General features: G+C 46.5%; 1 protein-coding gene across 3 annotated transcripts in view; it reads right to left on the reverse strand.

The window, feature by feature from the left end:
• LOC139273041 (tetratricopeptide repeat protein 7A-like) overlaps positions 1-18877 on the reverse strand; it is a 491323-nt gene that overhangs the window by 104021 nt on the left and 368425 nt on the right. For all 3 annotated transcript variants that reach the window (XM_070889337.1, XM_070889338.1, XM_070889339.1), the window contains 2 exons: positions 15947-16081; positions 5104-5306 (listed from right to left, as the gene is read on the reverse strand). In XM_070889337.1, coding sequence (XP_070745438.1) covers positions 5104-5306; positions 15947-16081 — 338 coding nt within the window. The remainder of the gene's footprint in view (positions 1-5103; positions 5307-15946; positions 16082-18877) is intronic.

Raw genomic sequence — 18877 nt, forward strand, 5'->3', positions numbered from 1 at the left:
GCATCAAGGAGCCCTAGTAAAACAGAAGTCAATGGGAATCAGGAGAAAAACTCTCCACTGAGTGGAGTCATACCTTGCACAAAGGAAGATGGTTGAGATTGTTGGAGGTCAATCATCCCAGCCCCAGGACATCGCTACAGGAGTTCCTCAGGGCAGTGTCCTAGGCCCAACCATCTTCAGCTGCTTCATTAATGACCTTCCCTCCATCATAAGGTCAGAAGTGGGGATATTCGCTGATAACTGCATAGCATTCAGTTCCATTCGCAGCTCCTCAGAAAATGAAGCACTCCATGCCCGAATGCAGCAAGACCTAGATGACATTCAGGCGTGGGCTAATAAGTGGCAAGTAACATTCGCGCCACACAAGTGCCAATCAATGACCATCTCCAACAAGTGAGAGTCTAACCACCTCCTTTGATATTCAATGGCATTATCATAACCGAATCCCCCACCATCAACATCCTGAGGGCCACCATTGACCAGGAACTTAACTGGACCAGCCACATAAATACTGTGGCAACAAGAGCGGGTCAGAGGCTGTGTATTCTGCGGCGAGTGTCTCACCTCCCAATTCCCCAAAGCCTTTCCACCATCAACAAGGCACAAGTCAGGAGTGTGATGGCATACTCTCCACTTGCCTGGATGAGTGCAGCTCAAACAACACTCAACAAGCACGATATCATCCAGGACAAAGCAGCCCACTTGATTAGCACCCCATCCCCCATGTTCAATATTCACTCCCTCCACCACCAGCGCACCGTGGCTGCAGTGTGTACCATCTATAAGATGCACTACAGCAACTCGCCAAGGCTTCTTTGGCAGCACCTTCCAAACCCATGACCTCTAACACCTAGAAGGACAAAGGCAGCGGGTGCATGGGAACACCATCGCCTCCAAGTGCCCCTCCAAATCACACACCATCCTGACTTGGAAATATATCGCTGTTCCTTCATCGTCACTGGGTCAAAATCCTGGAACTCCCTCCCTAACAGCACTGTGGGAGTACCTTCATCACACAGACTGCAGCAGTTCAAAAAGGTGGCTTACCCCCCACCTTCTTAAGGTCATTTAGGGATGGGCCTTGCCAGCGACGTCCACATCTCAGAACAAATTAAAAAAACATACCTAGCCTGCAAACTCGCTCTCTATCATAACCTTTATTGTTTTTTAAACATTTTATTAGTACTACTATGGATGGTGCTCCTTGGCCTATACCTCTACTGTTCCTTCTAGGTTCCAAATGAATCCGTCCTGTATCTTTTCCTCCTCCCTCCATCCTCGCTGTAGTTGAAATCCAGATTCACTGCACCTTCCCCTACAGTAATTCATTATTTCCCTGGACCTCAAAACTGCACAACTCTTCATCTTCCGAAGTCTTTTCCTTCTACAATCGAGAAACTTTAAAAATCCAAGCTTGATGTCACCAATCACTACTTTTCAATTTATCATATATTCTCACCTAATCTCAACTTTATGGGATTAGAGGACCTCATCTCTTAATGTAGATGTCATGAAAAATATACATAACCAGTCTGTGTGCACCAGCAATAACATCTAGACATAATAATAACCTTTAATAAGGTTACTTTTGACCAATATTTGGAAAGCACCGTAGGGCTAATACCGTGATCCTGTGCTTCCAACGGGAAGCCATGCTCACAGGAAGTGTGGATCGGAGAATCGGGTCTACTATTGCAGACCTGAACACTTTTGACTGCGGCTTCACTGTTCTGAGTGACTGAATTAACCCGTGTATTTTCAATGAAAACAAATTTTTTCCCATTTAAAAAACAGAGAAATCTTGAGTGAGTACATCAAAGTTTACTGCGCTCATTCAGCCCAACATGTGTATGACACTCCATCCATAGCAGTATTGATAAAATAAGAAAAATCTGTTTTTTATGCTCTACACAAGGCTCCTCCCACATTATATATATATTACTTCAGAAGACATCAATCTATAAAAATGTACAGTCAGTTAGCAGATCAAAACATTGTTCAAAGCCAGTCTTTTGAAGGCGGTTTCATGATGTCCAAATATCAAGGCCACCCGTAGACTGGTTATATTAGTCAGGAGAAATATATTGACTAATAGGTTTGTTATGTGAGCCTTCACTGACCAACTAACTGGAAGGATCAGCTAATTTATTGAAACAAATTAAACGGAGGCAAGTCAGGTAAGTAAAATGACCACACAGCATATAGATGGGCAGCAGAGTAACATGGCAGCTGTCCCTAAAACATTATCAGCAGCAGTCTCTCCTGTCTGCTTCCAAGTTTTACCTGATGATTTTTACACAGCTGAATATAGAGGGTTTAAAAAGTTGTAATTCAGCTCAGGAGGCCTGAAAGTTGAACAACTTTGATGCCTCAACATTTGTCAGATTTCTACTCATTCCTTTTGAGGGTAGCAATAATTTATTTTAATATCACAATCAATGATATAATAAAATTAAAAATTAAAACAAGAACTGTACGACATTCATATCAGGTAAGTTAGCAACTAAAAGAGAGCATTAGTGTAAGGTTCTGATAAGGTTTTAGTTTTGATATGAGATTCTATCCAAAACCTTCATCTACCTTCTTTTTCCCCAGCTGCTGACTGACCTGCTGCGAATTTGTGCCGGTTCTTGATTCTATTTCAGTTTTCCAGCATTCATAGTTGCTCCCTGTTGAGGTACAGATCCATGGGTGCCGGCTGTCCCCAATAGCACGGCCACTTGGTCATTTTTCCATGTTTGATTTATGATTTAAAACAATATTTATTTGGTAAAATTGTTTTATCAACAAGCAACTAACAAATGTAACCCTTGCCAAAGTAGAATGACACAGATGAAAGAAAGTGCAAGAACTATCGATGAAGAAAGAATCTACTTCACATTACTAAGGAAAGCTTGTTCTAAAATATCGTACAAGAATGCACTGGGTTGCTCCAAGAATTCAACTGAAAACAAATGAAAAAACTGATCCAAATCTAGGGAGCAGGGACCAATTGTAGTGGCTTTACCGCTCCCCTTGCTCGGGGGATTTGGGGGTTCAGGTTCACAAGACATTAAAAACAGCAACAACAACAACTTGTAGAAGTAGAAATTAGCGCAAGTGACCAAAAGCTTGGTCAAAGAGGTATGGTTTAAGGAGTGTCTTGAAGGAGGAAAGAGAGGTAGAGAGGCGGAGAGGTTTAGGCAGGGAATTCCAGAGCTTATGGCTTAGGCAACAGAAGGCACAGCACCAATGGTTGAACGAATGAATCAGGGATGCTCAGGAGGGCATAATTAGGGGAGCGCAGACATCTCCAGGGGCGGGGGGGGGGGGGGGTGTGGCATTGGTGGTCATGGGCTGGAGGAGATTACAGAGATAGGGAGGGGCGAGGCCATGGAGGGATTTGAAAATAAGGATGAGAATTTTGAAATCGAGGCGTTGCTTAACTGGAAGCCAATGTGGGCCAACGAGCTCAGGGGTGATGGATGAGCGGGACTTGGTGCGAGGGGTAGGACACGGACAGCCGAGTTTTGGATCACCTCCAGTTTACGTTGGATGGAATGTGGGAGGCCAACCAGGAGTGCGTTGGAATAGTCAAGTCTAGAGGCAAACAAAGGCATGGATGAGGGCTTCAGCAGTGGATGAGCTGAGGGAAGGACGGAGACGGGCAACGTTACGGAGGTGGAAATAGGCAGTCTTAGTTATGCTGCGGATATGTGGTCGAAAGCTCATTGCAGGGTCAAATATGACAGCACCTCAAGTTAAAAAACTAATGGATTACTAGGATTAATGCCCAGAGGTTTAGAATATAAAAGTTGAGATATAATGGTGAATCTATACAAAACCTTATTAAGACCACAATTGGAGTAGTGTGTGCAGTTTTGGGCTCTATGTTTTAGGAAGGATATTGAGCAATAGAGAGGATACACAGTGCAGATTCACTAAGATACTGCCTGATATGAGCAATTACAAATACAAAGAAGACTTGAACAATTTTTGTTCGAACAGAGGAGTAACTGTTTTTGTTAGATTATGGGGTGCTTTGATGGAAGTGTTTAAAATTATGAAGGGATTGGACAAAGTAGATCAAAAACAGGCCATTTCCAGTGGTTGAGGGGCCTGGACAGATACAGGATTAAATGCAAGAGATTTAGGACAGACAGCAGAGTAGATTTTTTCTACACAGAGAGTTTTGAAGGTTGTAGAATGCACGACCAGCGTTAGTGATTGAAGCAGAGACCGTTAACAATATTTAATAATAGGTTTAGATATGTGGTTGAGGGAAAAGGGAATTAAGGGATACGAGAACAGAGCGGGCACAGGGGATTGGGAGGAAAAACACCAACACGACTGATTGGGCCAAACGGCCCGCTTCCATTAAAAGGCCATAAACAATCTTCTGCACTCCCACCCAATCCAAGCAGAGGCCGGAGGTACTTCCATTCTGATCACATCAAAACATACGGTAACTTCTGCTAACATCAAATTACTGAATTATTTAATCTCTGGTATTAAAATCTAATTTGTACAGAAATTTGTGACTGAGACTTAATTGGCAACTGCTGAGAGTTATTTGATTTTCATTGACCTAAATTAGTACATTGAGTATATATTCTAATTGGCGTCAGCATGCTATGTGCTAAATAAATTAGAGTTTGTTCATTTTACTGCCTAGCACCTGTAGAACTAAACTCTACAGAGTAAGAAGGTCACAGATTCTTTTTCAGGTCGGGTGCTGTATTTATTTATCTCAGCTGATCCAGTTGGGGGAATGCAAATATTGACCTCAGTGTCTGTCCTTGGCTTCGGGAGGGAGAAAAAAATCAGGCAAGGCTCCATTCCTGATCATTATCCTGTTGGCTTGGCTGGAGATTGCATGTATGTGGATATCGGGAAAGAATAGGATTGGTCATGGCTCTGTTGCTTCTCACACAGTAAAACAGCATGCCACAGTTACAGGGTATCAAAGGGCTGCTGGCACCAGTGAAGCCATACCGTAACACGAGTAATCATCTTCAAGAAAGGATTGGGAAAAAGGAGGGCACATTGTGTGTATGTGTGGGGGGGGTGGGAAACAGATTTCATTTCTTGCGTCATCAAACAGTTCAATTGAAAAGAACTCACCAAGTGCTCCATGATCTTTGCACCTTTTGGATTCATGGCGAGCGCCTCATCATAAAAGTGCTTGGCTCCATTCAAGTTGCCAGTCATCTCTGCCAACCTCCCACGCATAAACATTACCTCATGCGACACAGAGAAAAGGCTGGCTGCCTCTTGGATGCAGAAGGAGGCTTCTTTGGTTCTTTGTAGTTCGATAAAAAGTTCAGCTAGTTTGAAAAAAAAACAAATGAACATTATTGATTATTCAAATTCCCTGAAAGAGAAATGTAATCACACAGAAAACTGATTCGGGTTTTCATCTGAAATGCTAACTGTGTTCGGGTTTCCCAGTGCTGCATTGCATTGGGGAACTTATGCTCGGTAGAAAATTGTACAGTGCTGGAATGCAGGTTCACATTCATCACACTCAGATCCAGCATGATTTCAACTGGGGATTCTGGAGAGGACAGTAAGGTTGGAGATGGGATAGGGAGGATTTTTTTGAGGAAGGGGCTGATTAAGGTGGTTTTGAAAGGGAGGAGGACAGTGCCCAAGAAGGGAACCATTGACAATGTCAGTAAGCGAAGTTAGGCGGTTAGGAGTTCCTGGAATGGGATTGAACCCACAACCTTCTGACTCAGAGGTGAGAGTGCTAACATTGAGCCTTGGCTAATGGAGGGAAATTTGATTTTATTTCCTATTCTCTTCTTTTCCCCCCTGTTCAGGACACTAACTCTTGCTGGGTATAGTTCTGTGGGTACAAAGATACTCAACTGCAGGGGACCAAGCTTTTATATGGTAATAGCAGTAACATTTAAAAATTACAGGCAATCTTCACGTGATCAATTGTCACGTGATCAAACCTCCAGGAATATGTCCAACCACAGTTGGCAACCCTGGGTGAAAGTGATAAAAAGATTTCTATTCAACCAGAGAATGTTAGCATTATGGAATGAGCTGCAGTTTCCAAACCAGCAAGATTTTATTTCAGATGGTTATTTCCTACTTTAAAGAAGATTCTGGAAACTGTTTAACTGGGTAGTCTATCAATGTGACATTTTGGATGAGGCCCTGCTCATTTGTTATTCTAATGTCTTCAGATGGAAGTGAAGAACTAAATTAAGGAAAATATTGAAAAGAGCTGTCAAAGTCAATGAGCAATTTTCTGTAAATTTACATTTTTGTCCTCACTTATTCTTCTGGGCTCCTGCTTGTGAATAACTTCCACTCAGGCGGGGAAGGAGAGAATAGTTTGTGAACTAGTGCACAGTCTCCAATCCTTATGTTCATTCTACCCAGAAGCCCAGCAGAAGTACGCTCTCTGCAAGTGTTGCTGACTCATTGGTGTTTCAGGCAAAGAGCTTCCACCATGAAAAGGAAGTGTCGTTATTGAAGGGGAGCAGACAGTCCCATTCAAATTTGTTTACCAATCTTCCTATCGAGACGAGTTCAGTTGAAGGCAATTTTCTTTCCCTTCCTCCAGCTCATCTCAGCACTGAAGTGGGGACTAGCAGTTTAATGCAGGGACATTACTGAACACTTTCACAGAGGTGCGAAGCAGACACAACTCGAGGCTTCTTTAATTTGCTCTTCTATGCTAACATGGCATTTGCATTCTCCAGGCACTATCCTTAAAGGCTTAGCTGAGTGATGTGGCCAAATTAATGCAAACGATTGCCAAATCTTGAGAGCTGTGGATGCCTATGAGGCCACTGGGGGCTATATTGAGAACGAGCCCAATTTCCTTTCACTGTAAATCTTTAAAACCCATCAGAAATAAAGACCTTTATGCCCCATGTCTGGGCTAGATATAATCGGCAGTCACAAAGCTGAAAAGATTACATTCTATCCCACTGCACCCTGAAGCCGTCAGTTGCCTTTATTTTCACAGAGATAGTTCATTTAGAAATAACTGCAACTCATTACAAATCATTAAATATCAGCCAAAGTCTGTGCATTAACATCACTTTATTAATTTTAAACAAATCTTTCTATTAATCTGCAACTTCATGTCATTTCTCTCTATGGTGGCACACATTAGTCACTTAACATCATAATGCCTCTAAATACAGTGCACTATGTTCTTCTCTCCTGAATCCATGGTTGCTGCCAAGTATTGTACTTCTTGAATAATCTGGCTGCTTACCAAATATGGTCATCTATAGAGGCTGCAATAATCGGCCTTTAAAAGTGGTTTGTTCTGCGCCATTTACATTTTCCAGGATCTTACAAGGTTACCTCCAGTAATAAAGACAAGAATACTTTATACAGGATTTGAAATGGGGACAAGGAAGTGGGATTTGATACACTGTACTATCAATGAGCCTTCGTCTGAAGTTGCTATTTAACCATCTCTAGTCCAGGCCTGGCAAACCAGTCATTGTAAACACTGGAGTTGTTTATTCAGCTCCCTTTAGAGAAGAAAATTGGAAACAAACACTGCCTTTAGAAGTGTACGGATGTCAATAATGCTGCAGATTTCCCCTGAATTTTCTTTCCCTCTTTGTCCAAATAAGCTGACACTTGCTGCCAAACCTTTACTGCTTTGTCCAAGTGGTTATCTTTTTAGGGACCGCCTATGATAATGATGATCATTTATATGAGAGCTCAGGAAGCTATTTGACTGTGGAGGAGAGCAGCACAACCAAGAATCATGCCACTTTCAGTGGATATTCACGCACACAAGATATTTTTTGACAAGAGCCACTGGATAGAGATCTGGCAGATTTCATCCTTCCCTTCCTATAACCATGTTGGCCTTTTAAAATTCATTCATGCGATGTGGGCGTCACTGGCAAGGCCAGTATTTATTAGGCCAGTATTTATTGCCCATCCTTAATTTCCTTGAGAAGGTGGTGGTGAGCCACCTTCTTGAATGGCTGCAGTCCGTGTGGTGAAGGTACTCCCACAGTGCTGACTTTGTTGTAGCGATTTGATACAACTGAGTGGCTTGTGTGATATATTCTCTACAACATCACAAACACACAGACTACAAGATGGCTCTTAACACAGGAACTTATCAGGTGACAGCGTGGCAGCGTACGATAGCAAGATACAGTGCGAGCTGGTACAGGAAACATGAAAACATAGAAACATAGAAAATAGGTTCAGGAGTAGCCCATTCGGCCCTTCGAGCCTGCACCACCATTCAATAAGATCATGGCTGATCATTCACCTCAGTACCCCTTTCTTGCTTTCTCTTCATACCCCTTGATCCCTTTAGCCGTAAGGGCCACATCTAATTCCCTCTTGAATATATCCAACGAACTGGCATCAACAGCTCTCTGCGGTAGGGAATTCCACAGATTAACAACTCTCTGAGTGAAGAAGTTTCTCCCCTTATCCTTCGACTGTGTCCCCTGGTTCTGGACTTCCCCAACATCGGGAACATTCTTCCTGCATCTAACCTGTCCAGTCCCGTCAAAATGTTATATGTTTCTATGAGATTCCCTCTCATCCTTCTAAACTCCAGTGAATAAAGGCCCAGTCGATCCAGTCTCTCCTCATATGTCAGTCTGGGAAGCAGTCTGGTGAACCTTCGCTGCACTCCCTCAATAGCAAGAACCTCCTTCCTCAGATTAGGAGACCAAAACTGAACACAATATTCCAGGTGAGGCCTCACCAAGGCCCTGTACAACTGCAGTAAGACCTCCCTGCTCCTATACTCAAATCCCCTAGCTATGAAGGCCAACATACCATTTGCCTTCTTCACCGCCTGTTGTATCTACATGCCAACTTTCAATGACTGATGTACCATGATACCCAGGTCTCGTTGCACCTCCCCTTTTCCTAATCTGCCGCCATTTAGATAATATTCTGCCTTCGTATTCTTGCCTCCAAAATGGATAACCTCACATTTATCCACATTATACTGCATCTGCCATGCATTTGCCCATTCACCTAACCTGTCCAAGTCACCCTGCAACCTCTTAGCGTCCCCCTCACAGCTCACACCGCCACCCAGTTTAGTGTCATCTGCAAACTTGGAGATATTACACTCAATTCCTTCATCTAAATCATTGATGTATATTGTAAATAGCTGGTGTCCCAGCACTGAACCTTGCGATATCCCACTAGTCACTGCCTGCCATTCTGAAAAGGACCCGTTTATTCCCACTCTTTGCTTCCTGTCTGTCAACCAGTTCTCTATCCACGTCAATACATTACCCCCAATACCATGTGCCTTAATTCGTGCTAATATATTACCCCCAACCCCGTGAACTTTTATCTTGTGCAGCAACCTTTTATGTGGCACCTTATCGAATGCCTTCTGGAAATCCAAATACCTGCTCGTAACACCCTGAAAGAATGATTTCCCTTTCAAATACCATACTGGCTCTGCTTGATTGAATTATGCTTTTCCAAATGTCCTGCTACTGCTTCCTTAATAATGGACTCCAGCATTTTCCCAATGACAGATGTTAGGCTAACTGGTCTATAGTTTCCTGCTTTTTGTCTGCCTCCTTTTTTAAATAGGGGTATTACATTTGCGGTTTTCCAATCCGCTGGGATCTCCCCAGAATCCAGGAAATTTTGGTAGATTACAACCAATACATCCACTATCTCTGCAGCCATTTCTTTTAAGACGCTAGGATGTAACCCATCAGGTCCAGGGTACTTGTCCGCCTTTAGGCCCATTATTTTACCGAGTACTATTTCTTTAGTGATAGTGATTGTGTTAAGTTTCTCCCTCCCTATAGCCCCTTGATTATCCACTATTGGGATGTTTTTAGTGTTTTCTACCGTGAAGACCGATACAAAATATTTGTTCAATATCTCTGCCATTTCCTGTTCCCCATTATTAATTCCCCAGTCTCATCTTCCAGGAGACTATCATTTACTTTAGCCACTTTTTTCCTTTTTATGGAGCTGTAAAAACTCTTACTATCTATTTTTATATTTCGTTCTAGTTTACTTTCATAATCTATCTTCCCTCTATTATTTTTTTAGTCGTTCTTTGCTGGCTTTTAAAAGTTTCCCAATCCTCTGGCCTCTCACTAGTCTTGGCCACATTGTATGCCCTTGTTTTTAATTTGATACCATCCCTTACTTCCTTAGTTAGCCACGGATGGTTATCCCTTCTCTTACAGTCTTTCCTTCTCATTCTTATACCCACATCTATTCCCCTACTTATGACCTACTCAATTATCATTCAATCTCCCCAAGGCCTGTGTACCCTATCTGCCGAGTAAATGGCTAGTAACATTGGAGTCTGCTGAGAATGGCCATGGGGTTAACATCCTTTTCACATCCAATTTATATTAAATATTCTGGAGTTTGGAACAACGGTGGATGTGTGGATTTCCATAGCACTGGGGGGCGGGGGGGGGGGGGCGGTGATATTAACCTAAAAAAAACAGGTGGGTTGGGGGCATGGGTGTAGGTAAAGTGTTAAAAATCGGAATCCTGACATGAACCCACCTCTAACCCACCCACTTAGGTTTAACGGAGGTGGGATGGAAGGTGGGATGGTGAGGTTGGAAGGCTCTTCTTTAATCTCCATTTTGTGTTTAACTGTAGCTGGTCAGGTTTTTCACACTTTGTTACCGCAAGGCGAGGACTGCTGCATCCAGGAGGTAATTGCCTTTACACCTACCTCCGGGATCCAGGATCCCAGCCAAGCCCAACCCCCGCGATCAGAGCCCCCAACCCCCAAATGAGGACTCCAATCACCTTTGCTGACACCCCCGCCCCCCCCCCCGCCCTGAACGATCCTCAGGCCAGCAGCATTCCGCTCCCCCGACCCCCCGCCCCCCGACCTCCCACCAATGATTCTCAGGGTGGCCCCGATGCTTCCCCCCCTGGTGCTCCAGCCCCGAGCGTTGCTTCCGTCATTTCTCCCCCCACTCCCCCGATGCTCCAGCCCTGATCTACTCTCCATTTCCCCCCTCCACCCCAATCCCTCCGGTCCCGATCTACTCTCCATTCCCCCCCCTCCCACCCCAATCCCTCCGGTCCCAATCTACTCTCCATTCCCCCCCCCCCCCACCCCAATCCCTCCGGTCCCAATCTACTCTCCACACACCCCCACCCCAATCCCTCCGGTCCCAATCTACTCTCCACACACCCCCACCCCGCCCCACCCCAATCCCTCCGGTCCCAATCTACTCTCCATTCCCCCACCCCCCACCCCAATCCCTCCGGTCCCAATCTACTCTCCATTCCCCCACCCCCCACCCCAATCCCTCCGGTCCCGATCTACTCTCCACACCATCCCACCCCCCCACCCCACCCCAATCCCTCCGGTCCCGATCTACTCTCCATTCCCCCCCCCCCCGACCCCAATCCCTCCGGTCCCAATCTACTCTCCACACCCACCCACCCCAATCCCTCCGGTCCCGATCTACTCTCCATTCCCCCCCCGCCCCACCCCAATCCCTCCGGTCCCAATCTACTCTCCACACCCCCACCCCCCCGCCCCACCCCAATCCCTCCGGTCCCAATCTACTCTCCACACCCACCCACCCCAATCCCTCCGGTCCCGATCTACTCTCCATTCCCCCCCCGCCCCACCCCAATCCCTCCGGTCCCAATCTACTCTCCACATCACCCCCGCCCCACCCCAATCCCTCCGGTCCCGATCTACTCTCCACACCCCCACCCCAATCCCTCCAGTCCCGATCTACTCTCCATTCCGCCCCCCCCCCCCACCCCAATCCCTCCGGTCCCGATCTACTCTCCACACCCCCACCCCAATCCCTCCGGTCCCGATCTACTCTCCACACCATCCCCCCCCCACCCTAATCCCTCCGGTCCCGATCTACTCTCCATTCCCCCCCCGCCCCACCCCAATCCCTCCGGTCCCAATCTACTCTCCACACACCCCCACCCCAATCCCTCCGGTCCCGATCTACTCTCCATTCCCCCCCACCCACCCCAATCCCTCCGGTCCCAATCTACTCTCCACACACCCCCACCCCAATCCCTCCGGTCCAGATCTACTCTCCACACCATCTCCCCCCCCCCCACCCCAATCCCTCCGGTCCCGATCTACTCTCCATTTCCCCCCCGCCACACCCCAATCCCTCCGGTCCCAATCTACTCTCCACACACCCCCACCCCAATCTCTCCGGTGCCGATCTACTCTCCACACCCCCCCCCCCCCCCAATCCCTCCGGTCCCGATCTACTCTCCACACCCCCCCCCCCCCCCCACACCCCCACCCCAATCCCTCCGGTCCCGATCTACTCTCCACACCCCCACCCCAATCTCTCCGGTCCCGATCTACTCTCCACACCCCCACCCCAATCTCTCCGGTCCCGATCTACTCTCCACACCCCCCCTCCCCCCACACCCCCACCCCAATCCCTCCGGTCCCGATCTACTCTCCACACCCCCACCCCAATCTCTCCGGTCCCAATCTACTCTCCACACCACCCCCCCCCCCCACCCTAATCCCTCCGGTCCCGATCTACTCTCCACACCCCCACCCCAATCCCTCCGGTCCCGATCTACTCTCCACACACACCCCCCCCCGCCACCCCCCACCCCAATCTCTCCGGTCCCGATCTACTCTCCATTCCCCCCCCGCCCCACCCCAATCCCTCCGGTCCCAATCTACTCTCCACACACCCCCACCCCAATCCCTCCGGTCCAGATCTACTCTCCACACCATCCCCCCTCCCCCCACCCCAATCCCTTTGGTCCTGATTTACTCTCCACACCCCCTCCCAATCTACTCTCCACCACTGATCCTCCAGCCCCGATCTACTCTCTTCCTCCCTCCCACCACCGAGCATCTGCGGCAGTGGGTGCGGGAGCGGGAGCGAGGGAAGAATGGATCTGGCCCCTTTCCTCTCTCCCCACCCTGAACCCCTGATCCTCCTCCAGCCCCCCGACCACCCCCCACCTGATCTCTCCCTTCTCTCTGCATCCTAGTGCCACAGACCAACCCGCCCAGAGTCAACCAGCCATTCCATCTGGCTGGCTGAGAGTGGGAATCAGAGATTTCCCATGCTAATCAGGCTGTGCAGGAAACCAGTTCTCCCAGTTTTCCCAACTTCTTCAGAGCCCCCTCTGCCCCCAGCCCACCTTCCCCATTAAAATGTAGCCACTGACTCAGCTAAACCCTGAAACATAATCCTGTGATTGAACATTGCTTAGGTCTGCCACGTGCTGCAGGCCCACAGCCAGTGCAGTGTGACTGGAAAAGCACTGCGACACAGCCCCCCGAGTGAGACTGTTCCAGTCCACGGACCGTGGAAAGAGCTTTAACCAGTTACACAGCCTGAAAAAAACATTGCACCATTCAAATCGGGGAGAAACTGTACACGTGTTCTATGAGTGGACGAGACTTCAACTGATCATCTATCCTGGAGAGACACAAGGACACCCACACCATGGAGAAATCGTGTAACTATGGGGACTGTGGGAAAGGATTCAGTCCCCTGTCCCAGCTGGAAGCTCATCGGTACAGTCACACTGGGGAGAGGCCATTCACCGGCTCCGTGTGTGGGAAGGGATTGCTGTCTCGTCCAGCCTTCAGATACACCAGCGAGTTCACACCAGGAAAAGACTGTTCACTTGCTCTCACTGCAGGAAGAAGTTCAGGCAGTCCTCCAACCTCACTGCATGCCAGCAAGTTCACACTGGAGATCGACTGTCTGTCAGTGTGGGAAGAGATTCACTCATTCATCCTACTATCTGAGTCACTAGGCTGTTCACACTGAGGAGAGGCCAGGCCCCGACCTGCGAGAGACCATCAGCGGCAGGTCGGGGCCATAAAAGGAGCGGCGAGCGGTGGCCATGGGCAGCGTGGTGGCGTACCACTGCAAGGTACAATGCGAGCTGGTGCAGGAGGGGATGGCAGCGAAGAGGGATGTCATCAAGGTCCAGGTCGGTGATTGGAGCGTGGGCAGGTACAGCCGGAGCAGCGAGGTCGGGGCGGAGGAGCGGCGAGAGATTGTGGAGGGATGTGATCGGGACCCAGGAGAGGCACGAGTTCGGGGCCGGAAGAGGCGTGGGCCCGGGGGCAGCACGGGTCAGCCCACACTGCGATATGTGTGCGTACTAGGCCCGTGCAGCAGAGCAGGTCTCCAGTCGTTTTGGTTAATCCTTGCCACTGGAGCAAGACCTGGCTCTGTCAAGCCCGTGTGGTGGCTGGTATGCAATGGTCACCACATGTTAAAAAATTCCACACACCAGCATCTTCCACCCTGCACGATGTAGTTCAGGACCTGGAATGTTAGGTCCTTCATTGAAACACCTGTGAACGCATCCTTTTTTGGTGTGGAAGTAAGTCATCCTCGTTTCGAGTTACTGCCTGTGATGATGATGTGGAATGGGATTCATTACTTCACCCCAATGATTGACATACCAGCGCATACACACAGGGGAGGGGCCTTTTACCTGCTCCGTGTGTGTCCCACCTCACTGTTCACCAACTTGTTCACTCTGATAAGAGACTGTGTAAATGTTTTAAAAGTGAGAAGAGCTTTAAAATCAAAGTGACCCTTTACTACGAGGATATATGTATCCTAATAATTACTACGTAATCAGGCCTATGTAACTAGAGTTTTCCATGTGTCCATTCGTATGTGTGTTTTGGCTGTCGCTCCAGACCCGAGCCCATCACTTCTATTTCCACTTTTGTTTCATCCTTTTTTTACTTCTTTTCTCTTTAACCCTCCTAGACCCTTCCTGTCATCGTGCCGCCTTTCATTTCTCTCCTCTCAAGTACTCTGCCCTCCCAAATCCATACCCCAACTCTTCAGCACACCTTGACGTTGCTACTCTCCTGTTGCCCTCCCAGGCTTGACTCCCTCAGAAGAGCTATTGCATCTTAATTGCCCACAGCAACAATTCTTGTGGAGCTGCTGAGAGAAACTGACAATTTATTGCCAAATTGGAAGTATTTGTGCGCTGTGGGACAAATGTCCACGAGGCACTGGGTTAAGACTTACAAAAACTCATTTTGTATAGGAGATGGACTTTCATCCTATTTGATCTCAGCGGTGAAAGGGAAATGTACTAGGCTTTGGAACCATTTTTTTTAATTTAGAAAATTACCAACAATGGAATCATATTTGCTATTCTATAGCTAATCAATCCTATAACAGTCAAGGATCCTAACCTTGGTGGGTGGGTTATTAGAAAATGACAAGGTGATACCTCCAACACTCACAAACAGTGACACAGCAGTTCATTAGTTCCACATTACTCTTGTTTCCTTCCCAATCCTGCCCCAGCTTTAACATGTAATGGAAGTCCAGCTGGTAGTTCATGGGAATGCAGAAGATTTTATTCAGGCAAGTGATTGCCAGTCAGATTTTTATACACTTATTTTAACATCTAAACAGTTTATAGTTGAAGGGTTTTGTAGCCGCTAACAGTTTTTAAAGAATATAAACCGACCTGACAAAGCTGTCAAACATTTGCAGAGAAAGAGTGCTTACTCTCCTCACATTAAAGTTTGTGCATTTTGCCAGCTTTTCTACATCATCACATATAAAAGTATCTGTTCACCGGAAATTTAATATGGCAAGAATGAACTTGGATAATACACTTTATTGCAGTTGTGACTCACAGGTGGAGAAAATGATTTACAGTACTTTGCTTTTTATATTAACCTGCTAATAAGCCAAGTTGCTGTAGTGCCAAGACTATAGTAATGGAAATGACAATTCTTATGTCGGAAAATGACGTAATCCATATTGCTAAATTTTGTATCGGGAGTGCAGAGGGAGAAAAAAGAAAGAAAGACTTGCATCCAGATAACACCTTTCATGACTTCAGGACGTCCCAAAGTGCTTTATAGCCAATGAAGTATTTTTTGACATGTCGTCGCTGTTGTAATGTAGAAAGCTATAATGTACAGCAAGTTGTGTTACTGAATATGTCCTGCACTAAATGAAACAACTGCACATACCTGCTTGCAGCCAAATCTGCTCCAGAATGATGGACAGCTGCTTGGGGGCCTGTTTCACAGTGATGCTCTGTGCAGATACCTCAGACATGGCCAGTTCCATTCGGGAAGCAGCGATTGATGGGACACGCAGGGAACCTGAGGGACAGATAAGGAATTTCATGTTGAGTATTTCTAGTTAAAGACCGATAAGGAAAGGTAGTTTGACATTAGACAGCTATGTGCTTTGGGTTCAGGTGGGAGGCTTTTCCCCCCCCCCACCATTGTGGGTGCAAACCAAGTTGCCCACATCGCATGAGATAAGTACAATTTTCAGGAAGAGGGTATGACCAATCCCTTGACTGATTATGTATAATTTGCCCCATTATGGATTCAATTGAACTCACCCACTCTGTAAAGGGCAACAGTGAGACAAAGATAAACTTCCAAGAAAATTCGAAGATAAATATAGATGAGGAAGGCTGTTTGCCCCATCTTAGCTTATCCTTTTGGAGAAACTTTACAGTCCCACCATGGCTCTTTCTTAAATGATTCAAAACTCAATTTAGATGTCCATTTCATGTGTCGATCATTCCTGGTGTGTAGAAGAACTTTCTTTCAAGTTCCTACAGTCTCCTGATGTCTCAGTCATCTGAGGCTAGGGATCAGATTCATGCCTCTTCTCTGAACTTTGGAAAGGGCCCCGAGAGCGGGAGCAGCGGCAAGCCTACAAAGGGCACGAGTCAGCCGAGCAGTGGGACCAGCCCAACCAGCACCAACTGACCTGGGAGGATAAGAAGTAAAAAGGTTCAAAGTGTGATGTCACAGGAGAGCAGGGAAATGATTAGTTGGTCAGTTTTTCTCTCTTTTCTTGGGCATTGGTTTAAATTAATAGCTGGGATCATAAACTAAACATTCAAAACTTAATTAATTAAATACATTAGAGATGGCAGGGCAGGCGATGTGTTACTACTGATGTATATGGGAGCTGGTTGACCCCATTGAGGTCCACGGTGACCACATCTGCAGTAAGTGTCTGCAGCTCGAGGAAATTCGGCTCCGTGTTGATGAGCTGGAGTCTGAGCTGTGGACACTGCGACACATCAGGGAGGGGGAGAGTTACCTGGGCGCTGTATTCCAGGAAGCAGTCACACCCCTTAGATTAATTAAGTCAAACTTGATCCGTGGTCAGGGACAGGAGGGTGTGACTACTAGCGAGGCAGGTACGGGGACCCAGGAGGTAGTGATGGAGGAGCCTCAGCCCTTGCTCTTGTCCAATAGGTACGAGATTCTTGCTCCCTGTTTGGACGAGGGCAGGGACCGCAGGGAGGATGAGCAAACTGACCACAGCACCGTGGTACAGGGGGCCATTCAAGTGGTGGGGGGGGGGGGTTAAAAAGGAACGTTGTAGTGGTAGCGAACAGTATCATTAGGGGGATGTTCTCTGCAGTTCCGAAGGCTGTGTTGTCTGCCCGGTGCCAGGGTTAAGAACATCTCCTCTGGGCTGGAGAGGAACTTGGAATGGGAGGGGGAAGATCCTGTTGTCGTGGTCCACGTGGGTACCAATAACATAGATAGGACTAAGAGGTTTTGCTGAGGGAGTATGAACAGCTGGGGGCTAAATTAAAAAGCAGAACCACAATAGGTATTAATCTCTGAATTACTACCTGAGCCACGAGCAAATTTGCATAGGGTAACTAGGATCAGAGAGATGAACACGTGGCTCAAAGATTGGTGTGGTTGAAATGTGGTTTCGATTCATGGGGCACTGGCACCAGAACTGGGATAAGAGGGAGCTGTTCTGTTGCAACGGGCTTCACTTGAACCAGGCTGGGGTCAGAGTTCCAGCGAATCGAATAACTATTGCTGTAGATAGGACTTTAAATTAAATAATGCGGGGGCGGGGGGGGGTTGGGATCCGGTGAGCGGATATGTATAAAGAGAAAGGAGAAGGCAAAAGTGCAGGGTAGCAATAGGGGTAACGATAACCAGAGTGTAACAGGAAGGGACAGAGCGTATACACATAAGGCAAAATTAAAAGCTCTATATCTGAACGCACGCAGTATTTGTACAAGATAGATGAGTTGATGGTACAAGTAGAAATAAATGGGTATGATCTGATTGCCATTACAGAGACATGGTTGCAAGGTCAACAAGGCTGGGAATTGAATATTCAGGGGTATTTGCCATTTTGTAAGGACAGGCAGAAAGGAAAAGGAGGTGGGGTAGCTCTGTTAATAAGGGATGAGATCAGTGCAGTAATGAGAAATGATACTGGCTCAGAAAAGCAGGATGTGGGTGAAAATAAGAAATAATGGTAGGAAGATACTGGTGGGAGTGGTCTACAGACCCCCAAACAGTAGTCACACTGTAGGACAGAGTACAACTCAAGAAATAATAGAGGCCTGTAAGAAAGGTACGGCAATAATCATTGGCGATTTTAATCTTCATATTGATTGGACAAATCAAATTGGCAAAGGTAGCCTTGAGGAAGAGTTCATAGAGTGTATTCAGAATGGTTTCTTAGAACAATACATTGTGGAAGCAACCAGGGAGCAGACTATATTAGATCTGGTAATGTGTAACAAGTCTGGTTTAATTAATGATCTTGTAGTGAAGGATCCTCTTGGGAAGAGTGATCATAGCATGGTAGAATTTCAAATTCACTTTGAGGGTGAGAAAGCTAGTTCTCAAACTAGTGTCCTGAACTAAATAAAGGCAATTACAAAGGTATGAAGGCAGAGTTAGTTAAAGTGAACTGGGAAAATATATTAAAGGGTAAGATTGTAGAAAAGCAGTGGCAAATATTTAAGGAGATATTTAATTACTCACAGCAAAGATATATTCCAGTGAGAAAGAAAGACTCCAAGAGAAGGTTGAACAATCCGTGGCTAACTAAAGAAGTAAAGGACGGTATCAAATTGAAAACAAAGGCATACAATGTTGTGAAGAACA

Source organism: Pristiophorus japonicus, chromosome 9 (assembly GCF_044704955.1).
Source record: "Pristiophorus japonicus isolate sPriJap1 chromosome 9, sPriJap1.hap1, whole genome shotgun sequence".
Lineage (NCBI taxonomy): Eukaryota > Metazoa > Chordata > Chondrichthyes > Pristiophoridae > Pristiophorus > Pristiophorus japonicus.